We start from the raw sequence: 19,471 nt of genomic DNA, 5'->3' as shown, positions 1-19,471 counted from the left end.
CATCTCTCCAGCCCCTAATGCCTGTTTTGTTATAGGTAATTTTACTATGTTAAAATTAAAATCTTCCATTTCATTTAAACAGAAAAGGGGAGGTGATGTGGTATTTCCCTCTGTATGCTGTGATTACCATTGATTAGTAAAGAAACTGTCTTGGGCCTGCACAAGGAATAGAGGTAGGTGGGGAAAACTGTACTATCCATATTACTACATGTACTATGGTCCTGTAGCACCTGTACTACGTGTACTACAGTACTATGCCTGTAGCCTGTATGGGACAGTTTGTGAGCCAGGCAAGGGGCTGGAGATTGAAACACACAGACACACACAGAGACATGGGTCATCCTTGAAACAAGAATGCCTCCTTTATTGTGTTCCAGGGCAGCTTATATAGGGTCTCCTTGACTAATGGCCATTCCCTAACTCTCAGCTGCAACCCTACTAGAAACCACTCCCCTGTCTTGTGTTCAGAGCAGCTGCAAGCACAGGAAAACAAGTTGTTTTGTTCAGAGAAGTTGCAAGCATAACAAGTTGTTTACAGGAAATTCAGGGTCTGGGGGTCCACAGTCCCCAACAGAAAACTAAACTGAATGTTGGGAGAAAGAAGGGCAGAGTCAGGGAGAAACCATGTAGCCCCACCAGAGACAGACACTGGAACTTTACCTGGTAAGCCACAGCCTTGTGGCAACACACAGATTAATGGAGATGGGTTAGTTTAGGATATAAAAGTTAGCCAGAAATACGCTTAAGCTATTGGCCAAATGGTATTGCAAATAATATGGTTTCTGTGCGATTATTTCAGGGCTGAGCTGCTGAGCAGCCAGGAAACAAACAAGTGACCTCCCACAACAGTAATTAATATAATTTCTGTGTGATTATTCGTGTCTGGGCAGCTGGGAAACGCATGAGCAATCTCCACCAACACAGCATGCCACACACATACCATAAGCACAAGTATACTCACACAACATGCCATACACACACACACGCACAAGTATACTCACACAACATGCCATACACACACGCACAAGTATACTCACACAACAACCATACACATACACGCACAAGTATACTCACACAACAACCATACACACACACGCACAAATATACTCACACAACATGCCATACACACACACACGCACAAGTATACTCACACAACATGCCACACACACACGCACAAGTATACTCACACAACATGCCATACACACACGCACAAGTATACTCACACAACATGCCATACACATACACGCACAAGTATACTCACACAACATGCCATACACACACACACACAAGTATACTCACACAACATGCCATACACACACACGCACAAGTATACTCACACAACATGCCATACACACACACACGCACAAGTATACTCACACAACATGCCATACACACACACACGCACAAGTATACTCACACAACAACCATACACACACACACACACGCACAAGTATACTCACACAACATGCCATACACACACACACGCACAAGTATACTCACACAACATGCCATGCACACACACACGCACAAGTATACTCACACAACATGCCACACACACACGCGCACAAGTATACTCACACAACAACCATACACACACACGCACAAGTATACTCACAACATGCCATACACACACACACGCACAAGTATACTCACACAACATGCCATGCACACACACACGCACAAGTATACTCACACAACATGCCACACACACACGCGCACAAGTATACTCACACAACATGCCATACACACACACGCACAAGTATACTCACACAACATGCCATACACATACACACACAAGTATACTCACACAACAACCACACACACACACGCACAAGTATACTCACACAACATGCCATGCACATACCATAAGCACAGACATTTTTAAAAGGATAGAGGAGTTGGGTTGGTGTAATGGCTTAGTGGGTGAGGACGTTTGCCATGAAACCTGTCCTGAGTTCAATCTCTAGGATCCACATGGTAGGAGAGACCCAATTCCTACAAGTTGTCTTCTGACCTCCATAAGCACACAATGGGGGTACAGGACCCACACGGACACACAGGGGAGAGGGAGACAAGTGTATGCAGACTTCTATGTATGAGCACAAGGAACGATGTTCAGACTGTAGCTGAGAATGCTTGCTGGAACTCCCCTGCACTGTGCACTCGCCGTGCAGGGCTCCACAGAGAGAACTAGAGTGCTGGGGAAGAAGAGACATCACAGGGAATGAGGACTCTGGGCCATAGCAACAGTTGCCTGAGAGACCCTAGACCTGTTAGTCTTAATCCCACTTTGGAGGGTCCTCCAAGGTCACAGACTGCTCAGAATTTCTGCACCCTGGTTCTTAGGAGAGAAAAGAGAACTCAGAGAACAGACACAGGACAAAATGTCATAGCGCCTTCAGTTGTCCTGAACTGAATTGCATCTGTGACAGGGATGTCAGCAGTTGCCTGGGGGACTGCAAAATTCACTGTGGCATGAACACAGAACTGAGCAACCAGGAAACACGGGAGAGCAAGCTGTGGAAAAAAGTAACTGTTTTATCTGTGGGGAGGAGGGCTGAGGCTAGAAGCTTGATAAATGGATGCTGGCTTGGTATTTTATAGGTCCCACTTCCTCCCTTCTCCCTATTGGTCCTAATACCTGCCCCTGTACCTTCCTGCCATTTCTCCTCCCCTGTTCTGACCCTGCTTTAGGAGCATGAAATAGCAGAGCCTGCGTCCCCACATGGAAAGGCTGCACAGGAAAGTGCCAGAAAAAAAAGCAGAAAGCCCTGTGTGATTCAGTCCTTCCCTGCCAGCAGCTTGCAAGAGGCCACCAGCACGCTGTCCTCAGAAAGACCCCAAGCCTCCCCACCCACCTCACACACACACACACACACACACACACTGCCTCCCATCAAGAAGGCACCTCGACACTTCCCTCAGTGGGTATACATGGGGAAGGCCTAAGCGATCCAATTGTGATCCAGCACTGCCAATCCTCTGACACAACGCTACCAGAGCTGCCTGGCCCCAACTTGTCCTTAAGCCAAGAGTACCTACCTGGGTCTTAGAGGGTCACTTCTGGACCAGTAACTGCCAGAGTGGACTAAAATGGAAGACGCCAGGAGACAGACCACAGCAGGCTGACACCAGGAGACAGACCACAGCGGGCTGACACCAGGAGACAGACCACAGCGGGCTGACACCAGGAGACAGACCACAGCGGCTGACACCAGGAGAGAGACCACAGCGGGCTGACACCAGGAGACAGACCACAGCGGCTGACACCAGGAGACAGACCACAGCGGGCTGACACCAGGAGACAGACCACAGCGGGCTGACACCAGGAGACAGACCACAGCGGCTGACACCAGGAGACAGACCACAGCGGGCTGACACCAGGAGACAGACCACAGCGGGCTGACACCAGGAGACAGACCACAGCGGGCTGACACCAGGAGACAGACCACAGCGGGCTGACACCAGGAGACAGACCACAGCGGGCTGACACCAGGAGACAGACCACAGCGGGCTGACACCAGGAGACAGACCACAGCGGGCTGACACCAGGAGACAGACCACAGCGGGCTGACACCAGGAGACAGACCACAGCGGGCTGACACCAGGAGACAGACCACAGCGGGCTGACACCAGGAGACAGACCACAGCGGGCTGACACCAGGAGACAGACCACAGCGGGCTGACACCAGGAGACAGACCACAGCGGGCTGACACCAGGAGACAGACCACAGCGGGCTGACACCAGGAGACAGACCACAGCGGGCTGACACCAGGAGACAGACCACAGCGGGCTGACACCAGGAGACAGACCACAGCGGGCTGACACCAGGAGACAGACCACAGCGGGCTGACACCAGGAGACAGACCACAGCGGGCTGACACCAGGAGACAGACCACAGCGGGCTGACACCAGGAGACAGACCACAGCGGGCTGACACCAGGAGACAGACCACAGCGGGCTGACACCAGGAGACAGACCACAGCGGGCTGACACCAGGAGACAGACCACAGCGGGCTGACACCAGGAGACAGACCACAGCGGGCTGACACCAGGAGACAGACCACAGCGGGCTGACACCAGGAGACAGACCACAGCGGGCTGACACCAGGAGACAGACCACAGCGGGCTGACACCAGGAGACAGACCACAGCGGGCTGACACCAGGAGACAGACCACAGCGGGCTGACACCAGGAGACAGACCACAGCGGGCTGACACCAGGAGACAGACCACAGCGGGCTGACACCAGGAGACAGACCACAGCAGGCTACCTGCCTGTCCAGCCTCCCACTCTTCAGTTCATCACTTCCATGCTGTTCCTTCCCCACTGACGCAGGCAGGGAAGTGTTGACACAGACAGCGCATGTCTGTCCTTAGTTACCCAGCACCTAGAACCCTCCTCTGCTCAGGACAGACATACTTCCCAGGGCCGAGAGCAGCTGCCATTCCATCCCATGAGAGCTCTTGAAAGTTCTCTACATATAAGAAAAGCAGAGGGAGAAACATTAAATGTTTATTAGAAACCATCCGAAGACTGCAAAGGACGTCATATGAGTCTATTTAGTCAACCTCAGCAAAAACGAGGAAAGTACGCCCTCCACAGGAGGGATCACAGGCTCCCCGTGATGTCGGGGAAGGGGGATCATAAACTGCTCACAATCTCAGCAGAGGCCTGGAGAATCCTCAGCTCCTCCACCCACAAGGCTTCCACCAAAGCGAGTTGATTTACCAGCAGCATGTTTCCTTCCTTCATGTCAGAGACCTGAAAATAATTTTTAACTTTTTAATATTCTAGAAATGCATTATAAAATTTATGGTTTTAACTGCTTTGAGGCAGACAGTCAATGGCCTTAAGTCGCCCAGATCACTTGAGGAAGCCAGCTCCCTTCCCAGAGCCCTGGGTTCCCTGGCCTGGGAACCCTGTAAGTGGATAGGCCTTGTCCCTTTGTGCTTTTCTTCTCATTTAGCATAAAATCTTCAAAATGCACAAACTTCTGAATTTTAATAGTCACATTTCTTATAAACTGTTTTCTCATTAAAACAAAAAAAATTATGAAGTTAAAGAAGGATATTTGAAACACTATCACTAAGAAATCAGGCAATGATAAAACATGAGACAAAATTTAAAACTTGATCTAAGTGCCCAGTGATGAATGGAAAAAGAAAATGTTGCTATACTTCACAGAGGTATAGTCTTAAATGGGAATGAGGGCAGTTACAGGGCTCAGGTTTAGACGGTGTGTCTAGAAGGTGTGAGGACCTGGGTCCCATCCCCAATATCACAAAAAAAGGGAAGGGGAGAAGAGGAACCCTTATTTGTGACAAGAAAGAGCCTGGAGAACACTGGGTAAAGTCAGGCACAAAGCCAGGGTCTTCAGGTTTTTATGTCTGTAAAGAACCGTGACCACCACGTAAATGGTGATGGGACTGGTGATGTCAGTCAAGAAACACAGTTTACCTAGACAAGAGGAACAGACCACAGAGTTCCCTGTACAACACGTGACCTCAGTTAGGCACAAGACGCGCACTGCATGTCAAGAAACAGATTCCGAGAGCTGTAGTCTGGAAAATACTGTTCAGCAGTTTGGCTAGACAATTCCACACGGTGAGCATACACCAAAGCACCATTGGGCATCACACACTGCATGTGAACCTTCCAGACCAGCCCGTTTATCACACACTGCATGTGAACCTTCCAGACCAGCCCGTTTATCACACACCGCATGTGAACCTTCCAGACCAGCCCGTTTATCACACACTGCATGTGAACCTTCCAGACCAGCCCGTTTATCACACACTGTATGTGAACCTTCCAGACCAGCCCGTTTATCACACACTGCATGTGAACCTTCCAGACTGGCCCATGTATCACACACAGCATGTAAGCCTTCCAGGCTGGCCTGTGCATCACACACAGCATGTAAACCTTCCAGACCGGCCCGTGCATCAAACATGGTATGTAAACCTTCCAGACCAGACCGTTTATCACACACAGCATGGAAACCTTCCAGACCGGCCCGTGCATCAAACATGGTATGTAAACCTTCCAGACTGGCCTGTACATCACACACTACATGTGAACCTTCCAGACCGGCCCGTGCATCAAACATGGTATGTAAACCTTTCAGACTGGCCTGTACATCACACACTACATGTGAACCTTCCAGCTCCTACCGCTGTCCATCTGTAGTGTGATCCGCAGTCTCTCACTTGATCCTTAGCGCTCTGGACGAGGCTGGCTGAGTTACAGGAACGCCAGCTGCCACACCCGACTGCTACATGTGCTGGGATCTGAACTCTGGCCCTTGCACTAGCACAACAAGTGTCTGTTGGGCGGTCTCCCTGGCACTGTATGTATAACTTTAGGTGTAACTCTGTTAACACCATCGGATATAAAGTTGACCAAACATTTACTGTCGGGAGAGTCTCACGACTGTCGGGGCTGGAACTGGGCCCAGCAGCATCAGGGACGCACCTTGCGCAGCACAGCACGGGTCTCCTCGATGAAGTCAGAGCATATTTTCCGGGCCACACCCAAGCTTGTCTTCTCGTTTGCATCTGAGATCACTTCGCCAAGAAGCACCTTTTTCCAGGACGTACTAGAATCAGAATGTCCAACAAGATCGGTTCAGCAGGTCCCCCAGCTACAGGAGACAGCCATGCCCCTGTTCCTCTGAGCACAGGAGGCACAGGAGGCTTGCCCCTAAACCTGTGATACCGCTGCAATTCCTGAACGGAAGCCACAGTGTGGTAATCTGAATGTAATTGGTCCCCACAAGCACAGAGAATGGCACTATCAGGAGGTGTGGTCTTGTTGATGTAGGAATTATATCACTGGGGGTGGGCTTTGAAGTTTGAAAAGTCCAAGCCAGGCCCAGTGGCTCTCTCTTCCTGCTGCCTGCAGGTCTAGATGTGGAACTCTCAGCTTCCTCTCAGGCACCTTGTCTCTCTGCATGCCACCATCCTCCCTGCTATGATGAAAGTAGACTAAACCTCTGATTTAGTCAGGGTTTCTCTTGCTGTGAAGAGACACTGTGACCACAGCAACTCTTATAAATGAAAACATTTAACTGGGGAAGCTTCCAGTTTCAGATGTCATCATCATTGTCATGGTGGGAAATACACAGCACACAGACAGACATGGTGCTGGAGAAGGAGCTAGGAGTTCTATATCTTGATCTGCAGGCAGCAGAAGGAGACTGTGTGTTTGTGCATATGAGATCTCAAAGCCTGCCCCACAGTGCACACTTCCTACAATCAGGCCACACCTACTCTAGAAGGCCACACCTCCTAATAGTGCCACTCCCTGTGGGCCAACTGTTCAAACAAATGAGTCCATGAGGCCTGATGTTCAAACCTCTGCAGCCTCTAAAACTGCGTTTCAGCCCCAGGTGAATGCTTCTTTTTACAAAGTTGCTGTGGTCATGGTATCTTCACAGCAACAGAGCACTAACTGTAGCAAGTGTCACCTACAGTCCACACAGCTGGAAACCAATTGTGAGACTTTTTCACGTTCTATGACACACTTGCCTACATACAGTAAAAAATGATAAGACAGACAATTGTGCATACATATTTTTCTATTTTTCTTTATCTACAACTAACTTTTTCTTAATTTTTTCAATATTTCTATATGCAATTATTTTTTAAAAAATTTAATTCCCATGTAAGTAAAACTGCTGTGGTGCCAATCAGCCCGGAACATGACTCAACTACATTTCTGGGATTAAGACCAGGAGGAAACTTACTTCTGAGTCCCCATAGGAAAGAGTAAGACGTGCCGGAAGAACGACAGAGCTGTGCCGGGGCTGTTCCTACTCACTGCTGGACACTTGCCTAACATACTGGGCAGCAGTAAGGCAGCTGCTGTCAAATCAGTCCTGGGCCTGGAGGAGTTCCAGTGATGACCAGAGCACAGCCATGAGGGTGGACAGACAGCTCTGAGAAGCCACTGGTAGCTCCTTAGGGATATTAAGGAGCCTAACCAAAGTGCATGTCTGCACTGGGGCTCCTCTACCTGCCTCCTCTCATGGAACAGCCCTTCAGCAGGGCTTCTAGATCAACCCCAGGAGAGAACTGGGGGGGGGGGGGCATGGGACCAGACAGGGCTTGCTGCAAGGAAAACCCGCCTACTCAGAGACGTGCCTCTGGCGTGCCCATGCTGACAGCACATAGGCACTTACTCAGACTGTCAGCACTGGGTCACCAGGGGACACCTGGGGACACCTGGGGACACCTGACCAGAGTGCAGAGTACTCCTAAATGCTAGGTGGGTACTCAACAGCAGCACCAGGTCACCAGGTGACACCTGGGGACAGCTGACCAGAGTGCAGAGTACTCCTAAAGGCTGGGTGGGTTCTCACAACAGCAGCACCAGGGCACAGCCTGCTCTTCTGCCCTCCACTGCAAACTCCCCAGACAAATGACTTTAATGTTTACCAAGAAACAGGCACCAAGGAAAAGCAATGTAGGAGCCGGGCTGTGGTGGCACACACCTTCAATCCCAGCACTCAGGAGACAGAGCAGACAGATCTCTGAGTTCAAGCCCAGCCTAGTCTACAGTGAGTTCTGGGACAGCCAGGGCTACACAGAGAAACCCCGTCTCAAGAAACAAAGAAAAGCAATGCAGGTGAAACTTACAATTTCTCAGCTTCCAGACACAGCAACTTAAGAGCTGTGAGCAGCCTCCAAGACGGTCCATCCCATCCAAATGTCAGATTTCTACAAGAGAAGACCGGCATCAGCAAACCTAGCACTCACATTTCTACAAGAGAAGACCAGCATCAGCAAATCTAGCACTAGAAACGGCACCATGGAGAACACCTAAGGACCCTGGCAGTGGCTTTAACCAGGCACAGATGTTAGGTCACCTCCACGAAGGTCAAAGTAGTGTGAGATACTGAGTCTGTGGATTCTGTGAATAAAGCCAGGGTACAGGACAGTCTGCGGTTCATTCCACACAATGGAACTTGTGTTCTGACTCTTCTGCCAACTTGACACAAGCTAGGGTCACTGGACAAGAGGGAATTTCAATTAAGAAAAATCTCTCAGTAAGATCAAGCTATAGGTTTGCCTATAAGGCTCTTAGTGGTTGTTGGGGAAGGTGGGTGGTGCCTGCCGTCCTGGGCTGCTGTCCTGGGTTCTGTAAGAAAGCAGGCTGAGCAAGCCACTGAGAACAAGCCAGCAAGCAGCTCCCTCCATGGCTCCTGAATCAGCCCTTACAGGTTCCAGCCCTGTTTGAATTCCTGTCCTGACTTCCTTCAGTGAGACTATGATGTAGAACTGTAAACCAAATAAACCCTCTCCTCTCCAGCCTGCTTTTGATCATGGTGTTTTATCACAGCAATAGTAACCCTAAGACAGGGTGAAAAGCCATTTTCCAATCAATTTCTGTAAGACATTGAACTTGGTTTAGGGGACCACAGCAGGAGGCCTGGTAACCACACCACACAGTTCACAGTGAGGCCTCAGGTCATCCCGGAGAGCAAACACGCAGCTACCCCAGCCAGCAGCCTCACAGTTGCAAGCCATGGAAAACCATGATTTATACAGAAAAGAAGATGTAGAGGGTGAGTTTGGGGTCTGTCTCTCACTGCCCCTGACGCCAGTGGATGCGTTCTGCTAGGGGTCAGCCTAGCTTGTGACGATAACCCCACCTGAACACGACCCACCTCACAACATGGACAGGACTGTTTCAAGCCTGACTCTCACGGTCCACTCCTTGAGTGTCCACAACACCGAGCACAACTTTAGCACAGGGTAAGACCTAATAAATACCCAGCCATCAGCTAATACAGAGGCAGGACCAGAACCCCCAGTGTTTGCATGGAAATTCCAAAAGCACTCACTCTGTAAAGCCGCGCTCCTTCAGAATGGACATCTTCCTGTGCATCTGTTTGTCGGCCGCTGGGAGGTACTTAATCAGCGTCTCTAGGTCGGAGAGAGATGATGTCAGAGGACAGAACTCAATGCATGCCCTCCAGCTGACTTCCCTCCCATGACCATTCCATATAATCAAGAGTGCTTCCTGACCCACACCAGTGTCCTCCTCAGGGCAACTCCCGAGGTCGGGGTCCCTGAAAAGATGTAAGGTTTCCAAGGCTGAGGACAGAATGCGGAGAAGTGAGGTTCACACACACGCACACACATGCACACACATACACGCACACACGCGTGCACACACACGCCCACACACAGACACACACATACATACACACGCATGCGCGTACACATGTGTGCACACACAAACACACACGCACACACAGATACACACCACCACCACTAAGCATATCCACAGTAGAACAAGCGAAGACGAAGACGCCAGAGCCCCTGCTGGGAGACAGAGCCAGGAAGAGGCTGCACAGGAACACAGGGAGGACGGATGGCAACTCTGTCTGCAGCAGTCCACGATCAGCGGCTGCAGCCACACGTGAACGTGTGAAAACCGACAAACGTTTTTGAAGGAGAGAGCAAACAAAAGATGTCTGTTTGGAAGTGATGATAAGTTCAGTTCTGCATTTTATAAAACAAAAACAAAATAGGGCTTTGGCTTTTTTCTGACAAAAACGAGCCTTCCCTTTCCTTAAGTGAGGGACTTGCAGATGCCAGGCAACTGTCCTGCCTCTGAGCTGATCCTCAGGCCACTTCTAACCAATGTCGCTGCTGTTCAGTGGTTTACCTGGCAACTGTCTGCAGTTAGAGCCATCGTATGGCACCTGTGAGACCTCGAATGAGGCCATCTCAGAGCTGGCTCTCGGACTCACTGGACAAGGCCCTGCTCGCATTTTCCTTTTAAAAAAATATTACACGTATTTATTTTATGTGTTGTGTGTGCACCACACACGTGTGTGAAGGCCTAAGGACAATTTGCAGGGATCGGTTCTCTCCTCCTCTCCTCCCTGCAGGTCCTGAGAATTGAACTCACACCATCAGGCTTTGTGGCAAGCCCCTTTACCCACGGACCCATCTCAGTGGCCCGGTTCAAGCCCTTCTATCTCTAATCTAAGAAGCATAATGGTCGTTCTGCCTAGAGGGTGGACAGCATCTCTGAGAGGGTCTACATCCATCGGAGCCTACATATAAATACCTCGACTATATGCTGGGATGCTCCAGCCACTCACCCATGTGGGCTTACTAAGTTTCTGCTCAGTACAGAGATCTGCATCCGCTCAGCTATGACTGTCAATCACTTCCTAAGCAACTCTCCTCCCACTCCACCTTCTCAGTTCATCGCAGCCTCAGAACCAATCAGTTTTGTTGTCTTTACTGCAACACAGACATCCAATCAGCAGAGGCAAGGCTAGCGCTCCTTGAAGCCATAAGTGAAGGATGCCCTTCCAGCCTCCTTCTACTACAGCAGGACACGACACTACCTCTGGGAGAACAGCACTGACACCAACCTCCAGGGACAGGAACACAGGCGTGAGGATTGCAGGCGGACACAAAGCCATACTCCAGGAGCAGCCGCTGGTTATCATGGGGGCCATAGCAGATAAACACTTCCTCATGCTTCCGACAGCGTGAGGCCGTTATGATCTCATAGCAGCCGGTTTTCTCATTGAATGCTGCTTTTACCTACAGGGAAAAGTCATAAGATTTCTCATTTTAACCTAATCTCAAAGGCTCACCAAGTTACCATATTAACTGTAGTACGATGCAGTTTGAAATGCCCGGTGACGAAGTCGGCCACAGGTGGGGAACAGTACAGCTGCACTTGGGTCTGTTTCCTCATCTCACCTTTACTTGTTGATGAGGGAGGAGGTCCAACCACGGGCTCTGAAAATGGCCAAACACATGGCCTCTGACTCTGGTCAGGAATGGAAGACAATGCGGTGGTGCTAAGACCATCGGTTGTCAAAAGCTGTGCGGCTGGACTTGGCCACAGTTTCATTTGTTTATAGTCCGTGAGCCTACAAAGGTCTTTTGCAGCTCTGGCCCTCAGGCTCCCATCGTCCAGCTGTGGTCATGTCCTCCCATGATTGTCTAGAAAATCACTGAAGTGCAAATACCCACAAACACACCAATTAGATCAAAGCGAAGCGGCTGGGGACTGAGCCCCTATGTCCAGCATCCTATGACCTTTCACCTAACACCGGGCTCGCGTGCTGGAGACTGTGGGAAATGTCTCCCAGGGCCAAGAAGACAAGCAGGACCTTCCGGGGTCTTCCCACTGCCGTGTGAAATGACAAGGTGACACTGATCTCTTCCTGGTGGCGTGTCTCTTAGAAGACAGCAAAGGTGCAGATCCCAAACCCTAAATAGGTTTCGGGTGAGCTGACGGAGCGCTTCCTCTCGGCCCTCCAAGGCTGGCTTTCCTCGGCTAGCCTTTCTCCCAGCACGCCATGCAAACACATTTATCTCCAGTGTGTCCAGTGAGAAAAGAGCTGAGGGAGAGGGCATCGTGGCTATCATTAGGAATTCTTTCATGGCCCGCAGACTCCTGTTCACACAGGTTCTCATCTGCTCCATAATCAAGCCTTGTCCTGGCCACTGAGGTTTCAAAGAGGAACAACAGAAGGCCACAAAGCCTTGAGTCCATTGGAGAGGCACAGACAATCCCCAGTCAGAACAAAGACACACGAGCAGACAGCTACACCACCAAGTGTAAAAGGGGTGGGGCAGGAAGGAAAGCTAGACAGCACCCCGGTCCTGAAGGCTAGGAAGGAAAGCTAGACCACAGGGTCCTGAAGGCTGGGAAGGAAAGCTAAACTACAGGGTCCTGAAGGCTGGGAAGGAAAGCTAGACCACAGGGTCCTGAAGGCTGGGAAGTAAAGCTAGACCACAGGGTCCTGAAGGCTGGGAAGGAAAGACAGTCTGGGCTGAAAGGCCCAGGGGCTCAGCACAGGGCCCTGCAGGCCTGGAGAGCAGTGCAGTACAAACACAGAGAGCTTGCTAGAATTACATCAGGGCCAGGAACAAAATGTGGCTGCAGAAAGATTGGTCTAACACGGCTACCTGAAGCAGCTTACACCTCCACTACTTCATTCTCGACTCCACATGTTGGAATTCTAAAACAACAGGACACATGTCCATGCCAGCTTCTCACCTGGACATGCGGGCTGTGGTTGAGCAGATCCAGGTAAGGAGCAAGCGCGCATGTGTCTGGCTCCGCAGAAAGGCTGTCCTGCCTCGTGGACCGCAGGTACACAGCTCTGGTGTTCACAGTGCACCAGGCCCACAGGAAGGCACTGTAGCTGAAAATGTTGTCCACAGACTCCGCAAACAGAGGCTGCAGGGAGGTGAAGAAGGCTCTGGAGGAGACAAACAAGTCCTGCACGTGGGCTCTCTGTTCCTCCGCCTTTGTCCTTAAAGGTTCGGGCAGAAGATCTACCACTTCCGGCTCCCAGCAGACCGGGCAGGTGTACGAAGAGGGTAAAATGTCCAGATAAGACTTCCAGAGGGACTGATCACCTGTGTGCTTCTCTGAGACTAAAAATGTGCACAGGGCCAGCAGGGGAGATGGAGGAGGCTTCCACCTTGTAAAATGAAGACAAATCGAAGGAATTAAAGTGTAGCCTCGGCCAGTTTGGTTTGCTTCAGAGGGAATGTGCTCAAGTTGTCGAGGCTCTACCCAAGACAGAGGCATCTTTCCTATGGCTGTGCCTGTCCAGCGCACCCAATATGGTCTTTGTTCTCTCCAGAACACACCCAACACGGTCTATGTTCTCTCCAGAGCACACCCAACACGGTCTACATTCTCTCCAGAGCACACCCTACACGGTCTATGTTCTCTCCAGAGCACACCCTACACGGTCTATGTTCTCTCCAGAGCACACCCTACACGGTCTATGTTCCCCCAGAGCACACCCTACACGGTCTATGTTCTCTCCAGAGCACACCCTACACGGTCTATGTTCCCCCAGAGCACACCCTACACGGTCTATGTTCCCCCAGAGCACACCCTACACGGTCTATGTTGTCCCCAGAACACACCCTACACGGTCTATGTTCTCCCCAGAACACACCCTACACGGTCTATGTTGTCCCCAGAACACACTCTACACGGTCTATGTTCTCTCCAGAGCACACCATACACGGTCTACGTTCTCTCCAGAGCACACCCATCACTGTCTACGTTCTCTCCAGAGCACACCCTACATGGTCTACGTTCTCTCCAGAGCACACCCTACACGGTCTATGTTCTCTCCAGAGCACACCCTACACGGTCTATGTTCTCCCCAGAACACACCCTACACGGTCTATGTTCTCCCCAGAGCACACCCATCACTGTCTATGTTCTCTCCAGAGCACACCCTACACGGTCTATGTTCTCTCCAGAGCACACCCTACACGGTCTATGTTCTCTCCAGAGCACACCCTACACGGCCTACGTTCTCCCCAGAGCACACCCTACACGGTCTACGTTCTCCCCAGAGCACACCCTACACGGTCTACGTTCTCTCCAGAGCACACCCTACACGGTCTACGTTCTCTCCAGAGCACACCCTACACGGTCTACGTTCTCTCCAGAGCACACCCTACACGGTCTACGTTCTCTCCAGAGCACACCCATCACGGTCTACGTTCTCCCCAGAGCACACCCTACACGGTCTATGTTCTCCCCAGAACACACCCTACACGGTCTATGTTCAACCCAGAACACACCCTACACGGTCTATGTTCTCTCCAGAGGACACCATACACGGTCTACGTTCTCTCCAGAGCACACCCATCACTGTCTACGTTCTCTCCAGAGCACACCCTACACGGTCTACGTTCTCTCCAGAGCACACCCTACACGGTCTATGTTCTCTCCAGAGCACACCCTACACGGTCTACGTTCTCTCCAGAGCACACCCTACACAGTCTACGTTCTCTTCAGAGCACACGCTACACGGTATATGTTCTCCCCAGAACACACCCTACACGGTCTATGTTCTCCCCAGAGCACACCCATCACTGTCTATGTTCTCTCCAGAGCACACCCTACACGGTCTATGTTCTCTCCAGAGCACACCCTACACGGTCTATGTTCTCTCCAGAGCACACCCTACACGGTCTATGTTCTCTCCAGAGCACACCATACACGGTCTATGTTCTCTCCAGAGCACACCCTACACAGTCTATGTTCTCCCCAGAACACACCCTACACGGTCTATATTCTCCCCAGAGCACACCCATCACTGTCTATGTTCTCTCCAGAGCACACCCTACACGGTCTATGTTCTCCCCAGCACACACTCAACACAGTCTATGCTCTCCCCAGAGCACACCCTACACGGTCTATGTTCTCTCCAGAGCACACCCTACATGGTCTACGTTCTCTCCAGAGCACACCCATCACGGTCTATGTTCTCTCCAGAGCACACCCATCACGGTCTACGTTCTCCCCAGAGCACACCCTACACGGTCTACGTTCTCCCCAGAGCACACCCATCACGGTCTACGTTCTCCCCAGAGCACACCCTACACGGTCTACGTTCTCCCCAGAGCACACCCTACACGGTCTACGCTCTCCCCAGAGCACACCCTACACGGTCTACGTTCTCCCCAGAGCACACCCTACACGGTCTACGTTCTCCCCAGAGCACACCCTACACGGTCTACGTTCTCCCCAGAGCACACCCTACACGGTCTACGTTCTCCCCAGAGCACACCCTACACGGTCTACGTTCTCTCCAGAGCACACCCTACACGGTCTATGTTCTCCCCAGAGCACACCCTACACGGTCTATGTTCTCCCCAGAAAACACCCTACACGGTCTATGTTCTCCCCAGAACACACCCTACACGGTCTATGTTCTCCCCAGAGCACACCCTACACGGTCTATGTTCTCTCCAGAGCACACCCTACACGGTCTATGTTCTCCCCAGAGCACACCCATCACGGTCTACGTTCTCTCCAGAGCACACCCTACACAGTCTACATTCTCTCCAGAGCACACCCTACACAGTCTATGTTCTCTCCAGAGCACACCCTACACGGTCTATGTTCTCTCCAGAGCACACCCTACACGGTCTATGTTCTCTCCAGAGCACACCCATCACGGTCTATGTTCTCCCCAGAGCACACCCATCACTGTCTATGTTCTCTCCAGAGCTCACCCTACACGGTCTATGTTCTCTCCAGCACACACTCAACACAGTCTATGCTCTCCCCAGAGCACACCCTACACGGTCTATGTTCTCTCCAGAGCACACCCTACACGGTCTACGTTCTCTCCAGAGCACACCCTACACGGTCTACGTTCTCTCCAGAGCACACCCTACACGGTCTACGTTCTCTCCAGAGCACACCCATCACGGTCTACGTTCTCCCCAGAGCACACCCTACACGGTCTATGTTCTCCCCAGAACACACCCTACACGGTCTATGTTCTCCCCAGAGCACACCCTACACGGTCTACGTTCTCCCCAGAACACACCCTACACGGTCTACGTTCTCCCCAGAACACACCCTACACGGTCTACGTTCTCTCCAGAGCACACCCTACACGGTCTATGTTCTCCCCAGAGCACACCGTACACGGTCTATGTTCTCTCCAGAGCACACCCATCAAGGTCTACGTTCTCTCCAGAGCACACCCTACACGGTCTACGTTCTCTCCAGAGCACACCCATCACAGTCTACGTTCTCTCCAGAGCACACCCTACACGGTCTACGTTCTCTCCAGAGCACACCCTACACGGTCTACGTTCTCTCCAGAGCACACCCTACACGGTCTATGTTCTCTCCAGAGCACACCCTACACGGTCTATGTTCTCTCCAGAGCACACCCTACACGGTCTATGTTCTCCCCAGAGCACACCCTACACGGTCTATGTTCTCTCCAGAGCACACCCTACACGGTCTATGTTCTCCCCGGAACACACCCTACACGGTCTATGTTCTCCCCAGAGCACACCCATCACTGTCTATGTTCTCTCCAGAGCACACCCTACACGGTCTATGTTCTCTCCAGCACACACTCAACACAGTCTATGCTCTCCCCAGAGCACACCCTACACGGTCTATGTTCTCTCCAGAGCACACCCTACACGGTCTATGTTCTCTCTCTAGAGCACACCCAACACAGTCTAAGTTCTCTCTAGAGCACACCCAACACAGTCTATGTTCTTTCCAGCACACACTCAACACAGTCTATGCTCTCCCCAGAGCACACCCAACATGGTCTATGTTCTCTTTCCCACCAATGCCATTTCTGTGGTTAGTAGGTAAGAGTCATTTTTCAAAAATTAAATAAATAAAAGAAAGAAAGAAATCTTGTTTCCAGCCTGGTTTTCCTGGTGAAAGCTTTTTTCTTTCTTTCTCCCTATCCCCCCTTTTTTTCTGGTTTTCCTGGTGAAAGCTTTTTTCTTTCTTTCTCCCTATCCCCCCTTTTTTTCTGGTTTTCCTGGTGAAAGCTTTTTTCTTTCTTTCTCCCTATCCCCCCTTTTTTTCTGAGACAGGGTTTCTCTGTGTAGCTCTAGCTGTCCTGAAACTCACTCTATAGACCAGGCTGGACAATGATGTGGGATGCCCTTCTGTATGCTGTGAATATGTTTTATTACCATTGGTTAATAAAGAAGTTGCTTTGGCCTATGGCAGGGAAGAATATAGCAAGGTGGGAAAGTCAAACTGAATACAGAAAGGTGGAGTTGAGGGATACAGCACCTGTTAGACAAGCAAGATGTGAGGTAACAAGCGATGAGCCTGGTAGTAAAAAGTATAGAATAGAAAGGGATAAATTTAAGTTGTAAGAGTTAGTTAATAATAAGCCTGAGCTAACAGACCAAACAGTATGTAATTAATATTAAGCCTCTGAGTGGTTATTTTAGGAGTGGCTGCAGGACCAGGTGGGATGAAAACCTTCCAGTTACAGGCTTCAAACTCACAGAGATCGCCTGCCTCTGCCTCCCAAGGTCCGGGATTAAAGGCTTGCACCACCACCACACAGCTGAAACTTTCTCTATAAGCTCCTGGGTTTCACCCTGTAAAGACATATACTACAGGGAGTGTGAGGGGTAGAAAGATCCAGAGATGCAGCATCCAACCCAGTGAACACTGGCTCACGGAACTATTTTGATTTAAATTATTTATAGTTAAGCAGTGCTTAAGAGTCATTTAATAAAACAAGCCATATTCTAGTTACTCAGCAGGCATTTGTGATTCGCATCTTGGATAATGTGAAACAAAGCATCTCCACCACTGCTGGAGTTCTACTGGGCAATGCCAACCAGACAGAAACTGCCTGCCCATTAGACACTTTGAGCTTCTGTCCTAAACTTATAGGTTCTAATACAAATTATGTAGCTGCATCTGAATAATTACTCACAAATCAGTCCCTATGGCGTACACAGGCTTCACAATGCTATCATTCCCTTTTGAAGTCCAGATTCCCACGTCACCCACTTCTATTGCAACCTCTCAGAAAATAAGGATTCAGAGCACCCTTGCCTCTACACAGGCCCATAAAGAATGGGGGTGGGGACTTGGGTTATATAACAGCACAATCTTTGGTTGAACCCTCAAAATGTAGAAATCACTTCTGCTGAGGTTCTCACTCTGTGCTCAAGATGCCCCCAAACCAAAGCTCATCACCATGTGCCCAGAACACTGTGTCTCAACCCACACTGCCTGATCACCTTCACCCCTAACTAAAGCCAACTCCTTCCTTACACCAAATCCTACATTGCCTCTCCTTCATCCCTAAGTCCAGTTCCTCCCTAATGCCAAATCCCACACTGTCTGCTCTCCTTCATCCCTAACTAAAGCCAACTTTTCCCTAATGCCAAATCCCACACTGCCTGCTCTCCTTCATCCCTAACTAAAGCCAACTCCTCCCCAGTGTCAAATCCCACATTGCCTGTTCTCCTTAATCCCTAACTAAAGCCAACTCTTCCCTAAGGCCAAATCCGTTCACAGCTGAAGAAGTCAAGCAGGTACAATAGGGTCAACCAAGACAGGGAAGAAGCATCTGTAAGACGCATCATGTACACCATTTCATTTCATGTTCACTTCTTAGTAAATAAGGACAGGGTTCACACCCACACCCCAGGCAGCCTACTGAAGACCTTAGAAACACAGTTCCCAGAGAACTGAGAGCAAACCTAGAAGAGAATAAATCTTTCAAATCACACCAAGTGTTTCTAGGCTGAACAAGAACTGGGTCCTCATGCCGTGTCAGTAATGACACATCTGCCAATGGCAGAAACTCTCAAGGAACTGTTCACACAGGCACCAGGTGTGCAAGGGTCACTAACTTCTTGATATAAGGCCCTATGGAGCTTCGAATCACACCAGCTGTGAAGGTGTGGTCACTTACTTCTTGATGTAGGGCATTACGGAGCTTCGAATCAGACCAGGTGTGCAAGGTATGGTCACTTACTTCTTGATGTAGGGCCCTAGGGAGCTTCAAATCATACCAGTTGTGCAAGTGGTCACTTACTTCTTGATGTAGGGGCCTACGGAGCTTCGAATCACGGTGTCCGAGGTGAGCAGACAGCTCTCAGGCAATGAAATAATCATCTGTCCCTCCTTGCCAAAGAG

At 50.4% G+C, this 19,471-nt stretch overlaps 1 protein-coding gene across 1 annotated transcript in view; it reads right to left on the bottom strand.

The window, feature by feature from the left end:
• Positions 1-4,550: 4,550 nt before the first annotated feature.
• Setd4 (SET domain containing 4) overlaps positions 4,551-19,471 on the bottom strand; it is a 29,045-nt gene continuing 14,124 nt past the window's right edge. Inside the window, exons 5-11 of the mRNA XM_041673299.1 lie at positions 19,371-19,459; positions 13,049-13,478; positions 11,403-11,577; positions 9,852-9,933; positions 8,644-8,724; positions 6,479-6,602; positions 4,551-4,765 (exon numbers count right to left, since the gene is read on the bottom strand). Coding sequence (XP_041529233.1) covers positions 4,646-4,765; positions 6,479-6,602; positions 8,644-8,724; positions 9,852-9,933; positions 11,403-11,577; positions 13,049-13,478; positions 19,371-19,459 — 1,101 coding nt within the window. The 3' untranslated portion in view covers positions 4,551-4,645. The remainder of the gene's footprint in view (positions 4,766-6,478; positions 6,603-8,643; positions 8,725-9,851; positions 9,934-11,402; positions 11,578-13,048; positions 13,479-19,370; positions 19,460-19,471) is intronic.

This window comes from Microtus oregoni, unplaced genomic scaffold (genome assembly GCF_018167655.1).
Source record: "Microtus oregoni isolate MIOR12 unplaced genomic scaffold, Mior012 000023F_ref0000262, whole genome shotgun sequence".
Lineage (NCBI taxonomy): Eukaryota > Metazoa > Chordata > Mammalia > Rodentia > Cricetidae > Microtus > Microtus oregoni.
The sequence above is the reverse complement of the archived record's forward strand: the minus strand, read 5'-3'. Positions and strand labels throughout refer to the sequence as shown.